The sequence below is a fragment of the Argentina silus genome (assembly GCF_951799395.1).
Source record: "Argentina silus genome assembly, chromosome: 13".
NCBI classification, from domain to species: domain Eukaryota; kingdom Metazoa; phylum Chordata; class Actinopteri; order Argentiniformes; family Argentinidae; genus Argentina; species Argentina silus.
In genome coordinates this window covers 9,197,928-9,210,427 of record NC_139667.1, presented here as the reverse complement: position 1 = coordinate 9,210,427, position 12,500 = coordinate 9,197,928, and the positions used below count along the sequence as shown (strand labels likewise).

Below are 12,500 nucleotides of genomic sequence, written 5' to 3'. Positions count from 1 at the left end.
TCTAAAGCTGAGAAGATACCTCTCACTCTCTCTAACACACAGACACACAGACATACACACCACACCCACACACACACACAACACACGTACATACACACAAACACACTGTCTCTCTCTCTTTTTACTCTCCCACACCCATAGACCAGCACAAGCACACGGACAGCTCTGTCTTCAGACTGTTTGTGCGTGCGTGTGTGTGTGTGTGTGTGTGTGTGTGTGTGTGTGTGTGTGTGTGTTTGTGTGGCAGAGGGGATATCACATGGGAGAGACAAACACTGCAGAAGCAAAGGGAGGAGAGAAAGCCCTTTGCACTCTCAATTAGAATCTCTGTGTTTGTGTTTCTCTTTCCTTCTCTATGTTTTCCTCATTCTTCCTTTTTTTCTTGTCTCTCGAAACATGCATGTCTTTTAGTGTGTATGTGTGCATTTATAGTGTGTGCGTGTGTGTGTGTGTGTGTGTGTGTGTGTGTGTGTGTCTCCTATAAAATATAGTGGATGGAGCCGAACCCCAACACACACACAGTCAGCTGTGCCCTTCCCACAGACAAGCAGCATGAAAACAGAACACACTGCCCCTGCCTCACACACATGCACACACAAACACACACACACACACACACACACACACACACACACACACACACACCCTGCCACGGCCCTGCACACATTCTCTTAAAGGGACATGACACATTCACTCAAAAACATACATACATGTTAGCGATTAAACCACTTTCATAATTCATAAGACCTGGGAAGAAAACACAGACACACACACCTTAAGAACCATACCTGGTCACACCCAGTGTGGATACAAAACATCTGCATAGAACACACTGACACCTAAAAACAAGAACATGAGCTATCTTGACAAACAGTTAGGAAGGCCACCTGTACAAAACCATCTGGTATGTCCTGTAACACAAACAACACAGAATAATTACTGTTCAATTCATGTCAGGATAGAATTCACAGTTATACATGTATTTTATAACGCACTTTACCAGAACATAGCATCGCACAGGATTCAAGTTTACAACTCATGATTTATGTTTACAAATTAACTATCAAGACGCTCTTCATTCATGCATTTAATACAACTACGGCCTACAGTAACTTCTTGCATAGGAGTTTACGGGTTGCCTAATTCGACAGTTAAAATAAACTAAACTACGGTCCTTGTGGCTTTAAGAAGCCCCCGCCATCGCACAACAGGGGGAGTACGGGCAGAATCCTGGAACAGCGATTGAAAAAAAAAAAAAAAAAAAAAAAAAAAAAAAGATCCACCAGCGGACCGTTTCAAGCTCCCCCCGGCTGAAACCCTGCCTGATTTGTGGGCAATGTTGGAGACGTAGAAAAAAGGAAACCGGAGCAAAGAACACTAACTGGGTAGCTATGGAGATAGTAGGTTTTCCTGGTAGCTTTCTTTGACAGGTGTCGACTGGGTTAAAAAAAAAAAGAAGAGTATCGCAACAGCCTCCAGCATGTACGCCAAGGGTAAAGGAGCTGTGGTCCCTTCCGATAGCCAAGCGAGAGAGAAGTAAGTGAAATATTGCACTGTCACAACAAGAGACCCAAGTATGCTAACTGAGGAGAGATACATGGCTCACACCAATTCACACTGAGTTAGCAATGCTAGCTGGCAAGCTAACTACATACTTGTTGTTGTCATAGTCATAGAAAACGTGCAGTTGTGTCTATGATAAGGTTTGTTTTCATTGTTATTTGCGACAATTGTCTTACTAACTGGACCGCTTTGCTTTCTATGATTGTGTTCGTGTGGTTCTTGCATCCTCTGTTAGCAAGCAATGTTTCTCGGCATGCTTGTTTCCCCCCCTAAGTATACTGTGCTTGCACTTATGGTTGTTTTGCTATACAAGACAGGTTTCATACTTCTTGTTTATATAACACTCCAATATGTGCAATGTGTTGCACCGGAGTTGTATTTGTTTTAGGGTGCACAAGTGAGAATCCCTCCACCGATCTCTCTGGATATTGTTGGGAACAATGCATTTGGGGATGGGGGGTGATGCTTTTGTGCATTGTAGGTACTGTTGCTCTCAGCAGATACAAATAGGATACCGCCGATACAAGCTTGTTACAAAGTAACAAATGAGCGTGTTCAACGTTCCAAAAAGTCACACTCTAGGAGCGCACCCGCTACAAGGTATCCATGTGTTTTACGCACAAGCGAGCGGTGGCTTGATACTAGTCAGCTAGCTAACCAGCTAGCGAAACGTCTGATAACTTTGTGGCCTCTGGTTAAAACGAATTGTTTATTATAAAGAGTAGAAGATAGATAGGTGGTATTTCAATAGGTATCACGTTTTGCAAGAATTCCAAATCGGTCATGGGATGGGTCATTTTGCTAGGAAACGAATACAACGCTAGCTCAGATAGCGGTAGCCTACCTTTCCCTTTGTCTGCAAGATAGAGCCGATGCCTGTTGTCCGTGTGTGAGCTGTGGTCCCTTCCGATAGCGTACAGTACGCTACGTTATCACTGTTGTATTAGCAATACGCCTACTATCATAACTGTTTCTCATAACTGTCTCAACTATGAATATCATCAGTATGTAATGGTGTCGCACTGGCATAGGTTTAACTTGTAGGTTACCTGCTTATTGTTAGAATAAATAGAAAAAACAAGCATATCGCATCACTCTGGCTATGGGGACATTCATACTCATTCTCTCGTTTATGGAAGGCCAAGTGTCAACAAAGCCGGCTGTGGATGCAATCGTTTTGTTTGTGATCGTGTCATTTCAATCCATAATGTTATTGAAGATACTGCATACATTGCCCTGGTGGAACATTGTGCAAATTGGTTAGGCAATTGTTAATTGTTTGAGATGTTAGCCCATTGCATAGCAATAGCCTAACTGTTGATCTCAGTGCCAGAGAGTGAGAGATGGTCAGAGCGCGTTGGTCTAAAATATTTGTCTAGACTCAAGAGTGAAATCTCGTTGAGAGTGTGCCCACTTTTACATTTGAGCCAGTAGGCTACTCGAGCAGCTGGGTTAAACTACCGGTAGCTCTGGTTTGGTCAGAGGGAAAAATTAGAGGAAGTTGTCCAAACTTTCCTTGTGTACAATTATCAGCAGTCTTTTCCAGCGAACTGTTGATGAGCACCTCTCCTCAAACTCCAATGTCCTCCTCATCCTCTATCTTCTCTTCTGTCTAGATTACCAATCTATCCTCTCCACCTTTTTCCCTGTTTCTGTTCTCCGCTCCCCCGACTTGTTGCCCTCTACCTTGCACTGCCAACCTCTCCTTACCTATCCCTCTCTCATCCCTCTCCTTCTTCCTGTTTTTTCCTCTCCTCCCTCCTCTGTACAAAGCCCCCATCCTTTTCTCCTCTCATCCCTTGCTGCCGTGTTGAATTATTGAGAGACAGACTGAACCAGTCGCTCTCTGCTGTGTGTGTGTGTGTGTGTGTGTGTGTGTGTGTGTGTGTGTGTGTGTGCACGCTGGGCTGGAGTAGTGTGTTTGTGTGTGTGTTAGTTGCTTTTGAGCTGGAGACGTGTGTGTGTGTGTGTGTGTGTCGGTGGCAGACTGATCCATGTTTAAAGAGGGGTTTTGTTGGGGGGCCTCAGGCGGGATGTCGTGTGCTGGTGGTGTACATAAGGGACATTTCACTCATCTCACCACAGTGTGGGGTCCCACTGTAGACTGGAGGACACTGTCCCATCGCAGACATGGAGAGGGGTTGTGTGTGTGTGTGTGTAAGTGAGCAAGAGACAGAGTGTGTGTGTAGGATCCCATCGCAGACCAGAAGAGAGTTTGCTTGGAAAGTAGAGAGAGAGAGAGAGAGAGAGAGAGAGAGAGAGAGAGAGAGAGAGAGAGAGAATAAGAGAATAAGAGTGGTAGTAAAGGATGAGGAGGAACACTGCTGTTGCTGGGATCAGCCCCGGCTCTAGTGGTGCTGGTCTGGTCACACCTGGCTGAACCACACTGCACCGAGAGACGTCAGGCGGAATGTGTCCATGCCCTCCTGTTATGTGTTTGCCTCTCTTACTGTCTGTCCGATTTTCTCTCTCTCTCTCTCTCTCTCTCTGGCCTGGTTACACTCAGTGCTCCTGACAGTTGTGCATGGAGTGGGCCCGTCTCCTCTCCTCCCCACCATGAATATTCCTCATCCTCCTTTCCTCCTCCTCTACCAGTGAGCTTTAATAATGCAGCAGGCCAGGTGCACGCAGACCCCCCCTCCACACACACACACACACACACACAACAAACACACACATAAACATTTCATCAGTGACCCCGTCAGGGGGGGATCTGCAGCTTGATCCTGCTAACCCCAGAGTCCTGTAAGTAGTCAAAATCCGACATAGGCCTACTCCCAAGCTATGTAATACCTAACTATGTAATAACTGTGTAATAGCTATGCTGTCCCCATGAGTAGAAGCATTCATCTAATACAAAGGCTTACTCCTGTATCTAATACAAAGGCATACTCCTGTATCTAATACAAAGGCATACTCCTGTATCTAATACAAAGGCTTACTCCTGGTGCTGGGGTACCAGGGCCTTGTGCTTACCCTTGAACAGTTCTCAGTTCCTCGTGTGTGTGTGTGTGTGTGTGTGTGTGTGTGTGTGTGTGTGTGTGTGTGTGTGTGTGTGTGTGTGTGTGTGTGTGTGGTCGTGTGTGTGTGTGTGTGTGTGTGTGTGTGTGGGGCCTTACTGACCTAACTGCCCCATACCTTACACCAGCCACAGAGAACTACAAATTGCTGAGTGGCCTGTAAAGTGGTCAAATTGCCCAGGCGAAATTGGTCAAGCGAGAATCAGTTTGTGTGTGCGTGCGTGTGTTTGACTGACTGACTACAAGAGCGGAGCCACAGTCTTTACCCTCTTAAGTGCAGTGGTAATTGTGAGGTTTCATCTCTAACAACCTGCAGACTGTGTTCTATAGTGGGAAATCAGGGAGAGTGTATCTCTGTCTCCTGTCTGCTTTCCCGGGGATGTTTGTGTGAAATATAGCCCTAGTCGCACAATTCAACCTGGCCTTGTATTTCAATGGATGCAGTATGAATAATGGGTATAAATGTCATCTGAAATGCTCTGTTGTTCCAACAAGTTGAAAGGCAACCGTTGCAAAGCTTCTAAACAACCTCAGAGTGCTAAGGGCCTTACAACGTGTGTGTGTGTGTGTTTCTGTATATGTGTTCCTCCTCTCTGTTATCAGTTCTTATCTGTGATGGACTGCCTGATAAGAGGGAACACCCCCAGCTATTTATTGCCCAGAGGGGCAGACCTTACTTCTTTGTACACACACCGTGTGCCAGCTAGACACTCCATGTCCTCACCATCAAGGTTCTCGGCCCAGTGTGTCATGTGACTATGGCCGTAAATGCACCACTTATGGGCATTTACACACAACAGGGTCGACCTGAAACCATACTGAGCTGGCTCGGTATATTTTCCTTTTTTATTATCAGTTTCCTTAATATTTTCACTGTTTCAGCAACTATAGTAGAGATGCGTGTGACCAGGTTAGCCCAGTACAGCTCAGCTTGGATCAGCCCTGTAGTGTGAATTAGGGTTTAGTGTTTGATGTCTGTCTGTATATGTTGACCTACACACATCTCTGGCTTGTAGACTCACCGTGATGTGCAGTTGGTTTGTGGTCCTATCCCTAAAAATAGAATTATTCTGCTCATTCTATTTCTACGGTCCCATCTTTCACCCAAGGCCGAATCAGTTCCGTCTCAACATAAAGCCTACATTTAAGTCATTTAGCAGGACCCTCTTCATCCAGAGTGACTTACAATAGCAACATATAGCGTAAAGAACAACCACAGAGCATGATTAGCCTATCACCAGATCATGTTCCATTGATCGGCTCATTGGCTAACGATGAGGATGTGACACGAAAGCCACCGTCCCTCTTGTTTAAAGCTATTGGATTCTTCGAGGACTGGCTTCTGTAGGGAGAGGGACCTGTCATATTCACTGTGGTGGTCAATCGAGAGTTATTAAACACTGCTAAGTAAGGGTGAGGCTAGGGTTGGGCTATTCAATATTATGATATTGTTCTCTTACAGATAGTCTTGACAAAGTGTTTAAAACTCCAGATATGTGCATAACTACAAGTGCAGTGTCCCGCTGTTTTTGCAAGGCAAAGCATGTTAGCGGTGAAAACAACATGTTCTTTGTTTCACAATTTGCACTATTTGCTGCAGTTCACTATTCGTTGCAGTTCACTATTCGCTGCAGTTCACTATTCGCTGCAGTTCACTGTTCGCTGCAGTTCACTATTCGCTAAAGAACAGTATTGTTGTACAACAATATTTTCTAAAGTAGTATCGCCGATCTAGGTGAGGCCAACTTTGACCAGGTCCTTAAGAACCCTTTATTTTTAAAAATGAGAGAGATTTGATGATGTTTAAGAAGATAAGCTATACTCAAGTCCATGAACCATTCCCCAGTTCTTGGTTGTTCTTGTCGTATATGTGTTGTAGGGTGATTTGCTAAATGGAAACTCTTATTCTCTCCACCACAAATGAGCTAATGCTAACCCTATCCCTTCCCTCTCTTCTGTTGCAGGTTAGCGTTATACGTGTACGAGTACCTGCTACATGTGGGAGCACAGAAGTCCGCACAGACCTTCCTGTCCGAGGTAAGATGTCTTCCTCTTTCAAAAACATACCCTTATTCCTTAACAACTTCTCTCCTTTCCCCTCTCCTCCCATCTCCTTTCTTCTCTCCTGTCCTCCTTTCTCTCCTCTCCTCCTTTCTTCTCTCCTCTCCTCCTTTCTTCTCTCCTGTCCTCCTTTCTCTCCTCTCCTCCTTTCTCCTCTCCTTTCCAAGCCATGCAGTAGGCAACTCTGTGTGCAGGCTTTCGTTCCAACCTCGCTCTTACAGGCAATCACTAGTAGTCCAGATCTGTGATCCTCAATCCTGGTCCTGGATGGCTGCAGTGGGGGTTTTTTGTCCCAGCTTAGTGCTATCACACCTGATTGAACTAATCAACTCACTCATCTTTAAAACCTTCATTAGCTGACTCAGGTGTGTCACTGCTGACCTGGGACAAAAGTCTGCAGCACTGCAGCTCTCCAGGACAGGAGTGAGGATCACTGGACTAGATCGAAATCATGATTGATTAGTTGATCATGTGGACCCAGTGTGTTAGAGCTGGGCTGGAGTTGCCCACCCATGCTTTTGTGACGGGTGGGGTTCGAACCCAGGTCTCCTAAGTGGAAGATCCAATTGCTACCATTAGGCCAAGATGTCTTCAAAGTCTGAGGGTTACACTTGAGTTGACATGTCTCAGACAGGGCTACCTCATCACAAGAACGTGATTCCAAATCACCTCCGCTACAATTCAATCACCAGCCCTTTAGTGTTTGGGGGGGGGGGGTCTGAGGGGACATGAATACATTGCTATTCTTGGTGGCTGTCTCTGTATTGCTTTCTCCTGTCAAATGAATCAACCTGAAACTGGACTTGACTTTAGAATGGTCATGTAATTCGTGAGTTTATCTCAAGATTTCCATTTGAATTGAGTGCAGCTCATAGTACCACTCAAGTTGTTATGATTTATTACAACATGTATGACACTAGCGATGTGCACAAGCTAGCACTTGCGAAGTACATTTTATGTTGCACTCCTATGGAGTGCACTTTAAACAGCAATAAGCCTAAACTCAAGATGATAAATGCTGCGTACACAAGACTGTCACACACGCACACACACAGACAAATACACACACACACACACACACACACACACACCATAGTGCATTTGCCATGCCTCTACTTCCCTCTGTAGAGACATAGAGGAGGGAAGCCGAGAGAGAGAGGGGTGAAGATGTGGAGAAAGAGAGAGGGAGAGAGGTAGAAAGTGGGAGAGGAGAGGAGGTTGAAAGATGTGTATCTGTGTCTCAGAGGGCATTGACAGTCTTGAGACAGACTGATTATGTGTTCTTAACCTCCGGACCTGCAGACATAATCCTCTCTTTCTCTCCTCCAGCTAGAACTGACCATCTCCTCGCCTTTCTTCACCTCTCATCCTCTCTCCTCTCCTCTCCTCTCCTCCCATCTTCTCTCTTCCTCCTCTCCTCTCCCCTGAGCGCAGGTAAAAAGGATTTGGGTAAAGAAAAGTCATATTTTCTTTGTCTCTTAGATTCGATGGGAAAAGAACATCACATTAGGGGAGCCTCCTGGATTCCTGCACTCATGGTGGTGGTGAGTATTGTGTGCGTGTGCGTGTGCGTGTGCGTGTGCGTGTGCGTGTCCTTCCTCAGCCCAGTTTGATTTATGTGTGTGTTGTGCTTCTGGTGGTGAACATTTAGACAGAATTGAATAGATACAATAAAATTAAAGAGAACCAAAGTGGATACAACCCACCATGGGGAAATACTACAGTGCACTGCACTCAGTCCCCTCGTAGTGTCCACTCCCTCACCGTTGTGACACGACTGAAGCTTGGGGTCGGCCAGCCTAGGCTCAGAGGGCATGACCCCCCCCCCCCCCCCCCCCCATCACCCCTCCCCTGAAACAAAAGCTCCAGATGGTTAGGGAAAGGCCTCCCCCAACCAGCCTCCTCCCCCTTCTCACCCTTTTCGTCACCCTTTGTCTCCCCCCGCCCCCCCCCCCCCCTTTGCCTTTGTTCATTTGGAAAGACTCCTAGCAGATTAACCCATTCCAGCCTCCTTTGTGGCACCTCACCCCCCCCTCCCCTTCTTGGCATTTTTACCCTGGGTAGAGGTTGCACTCTAGGGTCGTTACCTTGCTAATCAGTAGATTTTTCTGTTGTTTTCATCACATGAACTGTCTGTCTGACCTAGTGTTACTGTCTGTCTGACCCAGTGTTACTGTCTGTGTACTTCAGTACTAGTGCTTCAGTACTAGTGGTGGTTGATCTCCGTGATCGACTTTAATGTGAGTGTGTGTGTGTGTGTGTGTGTGTGTGTGTGTTAGCTCTTGACAGGACGTTTAAAAAGGGCCTCTCTGATCGCCGATTAGCCTTCTCGTTAGCTGTGGCCTTATTTCACCGGGTTTTATAGCACATCCATTAAATCAATACACACAGACCTTTCACTGATTCAATTACTGCCTCTTAGACAGGTACTACTGCTCACAGAGGGAATTAGAGAGTCCTGTGTGCGTGTGCATGTGCGTGTGTGTGTTTGTGTTTGTGCCGCTGCGTAAGTTAGATTAAATAGTGACAGGTGCATTTGCTTTTTCAACTACTCTGGCCTGCTTATAAAGCTCTGTGGTTCTTTGGGCTTAAGTCAATGTTTGATCTGTGATCCACTGCCTTTACCTTTTTGATCATTGGTCAGGTGTGTTAGAGCTGGGCTGGGACAAAAGTGTGTGTGTGTGTGTGTGTGCACCCCCCATTCCATAAGTGTGGCACTACACTGTGCCATCTCCAATAAGATGCTCAAGTGTGTGAAAGCGAACTTAAACGTGTGTGAGAGATAACAAGAGTGTGTGTGTGTGCATGCATGGTATTTCAATATCTGATATAGCTCGTATTGTGCCCTATGGTAACCCTCGTTCTCTATTTCCTGTTGCAGTGTATTCTGGGATTTGTATTGTGCCGCCCCAGACCGGAGGGAGACCTGTGAACACTCCAGTGAGGCCAAGGCCTTCCATGACTATGTGAGTGATAGATTCATCAGCCAATGGCTGTTCTGGGGGGGGGGGGGAGGACCAGGAGGACCACATCTTTAGTCCAATAGGAATGTGAGCTCTTGGCTTCTGGCCAGGGATTTGTTCTGGAGGCAGTGGAATATGTCAACAACACAGTGTGTGTCTGTCCCTGTTAGTGTTGTGTTTTTGTTTACGTGTGTCTGTGTGTCTGTGTGTGTGTTCTCAATGTATTGTGAATGAACGTCTGTGTATCTGTCTCTGGCCTGTATCCCCTATGACCTAAGACAGTTGTGTGTGTGTGTGTGTGTGTGTGTGTGTGTGTGTGTGTGTGTGTGTGTGTGTGTGTGTGTGTGTGTGTGTGTGTGTGTTTTGTATCTAGTGTGGAGAGATAATGGAATAGAGGTCTAATCCAGTAATCCCAGCACTGGGCCGGGGCTAAGCCAGGGATTTGGGGGGGATTGCCTGTGTGTGTGTATGTGTGTCTCTCTCTTTGGGGGGATTGCAGCTCTGGCAGACAGCCCAGAGAGGGGACCTTTCACACCTTCAGTGCCAGAGCACTGGTTAACTGTGTGTCTGTGTGGATTTGTGTGTTTGATGGTGTTCACTGGTTACCCATAGGACAGAAGTGTGTGTTGTGTGGCAGTTGTAACAGTAATAAAAGAAAGGACTGGGGAGAGAAGACTGGACTGTTTCCATTCCGGCTTCTGTCCTCTGCTACCCCACTGATGTTCCCACATGTTGAAAGGACCAGGATCAGCCAGAGCGCTAGAACTAAGCTCCACACCCCCTTACCTTTATCGGTAGGGTTAGATGGAGTCTGTGAAGTTCACTAAACCCTAATTCACACTAAAGACCTGAACCAAGCTGAGCTGTACTGGGCTGGCATGGTTCCGCATCCACCATAGTTACCGAAACAGCGCTGGAAAGGACCATGTGAAAAGAAAATATCCCGAGTCGGCACAGTATGGTTGGGGTCAGCCCTGTAGTGTGTAAATGCCCCCCCATCAAGGTAGGGGCGAGGAGGGGGAGGGAGAGACTGATGGAAGGTGAACGGTTGCTTTCAGGGCATAAAATTAACTTTTTAGTCTACCGGCCAAGGTGTCTGGTGGATGAGGTAAATTCACCAGCCACTCTTGATTTATTACCAGCCACATTTTTTCAACAAACAATATACTCCCAGTACAGAATGTACCTCCTGTAGGCTTTAAGGTTCGCACAAAATATTTCCCCCTGCATGTCAATCTCACGCGGTCGTGTGTAAACGTGCCGTCATGTGTCGCTGAATTGTACTGTGATGCTTTATTTTAGGTTGTAACCAGAGACATTGTTGTAACGAAACTAGGAAAGGCCGTAGGTTTGTTTGAAGGTCAGGAGAAGCGTGAGTGAGACGCGCAGCAGTTCCAGTCAGCCGGAGGAGGCAGGAGCAGCAGGAGTGGCGTCACAAATGTCGAATCAACACTGACCATAATTGCGTCTCACGCCAGTTGAAGCATAGTATTTGCGAACCTTTGTAGGCTGGTAAGATTTACAGATTCACCCAACAGTGCCAAAATCTACCCGCATTTGGCAGTAAATTAGTGTGAATTATTGACAAAAGTTGCGTATTGTGTCTTTAAGCTCACCCCTGCTCTCGTTCTTCTTACCTAACCAGTTTTTATTCTCGTCGCCTTGACACTCTTGCTGCTCTCTCTCTCTCTCTCTCTCCCTCTCTCTCTCTCTCTCTCTCTCTCTCTATCACTCCCCCCTCTTTCCATGGCTGGTTGTGCAACTCCAGCCACTTTGCTTGACTGTTTCTGTCACAGCTTGAGGTTTTTACTTGAACACCTCACCTCACCCCCCCCCCCCTCTCTGTACCTCCCCTTTCCCTCCACCTCTCCTCTCCTCCTCAACACTCTCCTCTGCTCCCTCCCTCCCCCACACCATCACCACCACCACCACCACCACCACCTCTGTTCCCCGGAGAAGATTGATTGGCTAATCTGGCTCTTTACCCATGATGCTCTCTGGCTCAGAGGAGGGAGAGAAGTGTGGACTAGATGACACGGTGGAAAAGACAGTAGGGAGAGAGAGGGGGAGAGGGAGAGAGAGAGGGAGAGAGAGGGAGAACATTCATTTTAACTCTGAAGTTTCCGACATCACCTGAACACTGCACTAGTTTAGGCAGAAACTCCTCATCAGAGGAAACAACCGGGACGGTTTCTCTCTTCTCTTACTCACTTCTAGAGTTTCCATCTATGCTTGTTCTTTTCCCCCTCTGGCTGAGCATGTGTCCTGTCTACAGCGTGTGTTGGTCCCGTCTTTTGTTGGCAGGCTGTGTGTCTGTGTGTGTGTGTGTGTGTGTGTGTGTGTGTGTGTGTGTGTGTGTGTGTGTGTGTGTGGTGGGGGACAACAACTATCTTGGACATCCACTTTTCTGTCTCCTCTTTCTTTCACCCTCTTATCCCTTCCTCTTTTCTCTCATCTCTCCTCCCTTTGCTATCTCTTCCCCCCGCTAGCTTCTTTATTTCCTCTCTTTTTCTCTTTTAATTCATTCAATGTTCCCCCCTTTCTCCTTACCCTCTCTCTCTCTCTCTCAGGGACAGCAGGTCAAGGAGACAGTGATGAGGTACACATCAGTGGGGAACAGAATATAGATTAGTGTCCCTCAACATCTCACAAACACACAAATATATATATATATATATATATATATATATATATTTACACATACACGCATGCAAGCAAGCACAAGGACTCCCATCCTCTCCCCCGCCTCTCCTTTCTTCTTTCATCCTCTCTCTCTCTCTCTCCCTCCCTCCCCCCCCAATGTTTATGTTTCAGTCTTTATTCCTATGAAAGGTACCAGGTTGAGGTCAATAATGTGTTGAGCACTATTGATTTGACCATTTAGTCCTATGGG

The 12,500-nt window shown here is 46.4% G+C and overlaps 1 protein-coding gene across 3 annotated transcripts in view; it reads left to right on the top strand.

The window, feature by feature from the left end:
• The first annotated feature begins 1,372 nt into the window (after window positions 1-1,372).
• LOC310814009 (single-stranded DNA-binding protein 3) overlaps window positions 1,373-12,500 on the top strand; it is a 24,657-nt gene continuing 13,529 nt past the window's right edge. For all 3 annotated transcript variants that reach the window (XM_083683222.1, XM_083683221.1, XM_083683220.1), the window contains exons 1-4: window positions 1,373-1,536; window positions 6,548-6,620; window positions 8,127-8,188; window positions 9,526-9,610. In XM_083683222.1, the coding sequence (XP_083539348.1) occupies window positions 1,481-1,536; window positions 6,548-6,620; window positions 8,127-8,188; window positions 9,526-9,610 (276 nt within the window). In that variant the 5' untranslated portion in view covers window positions 1,373-1,480. The remainder of the gene's footprint in view (window positions 1,537-6,547; window positions 6,621-8,126; window positions 8,189-9,525; window positions 9,611-12,500) is intronic.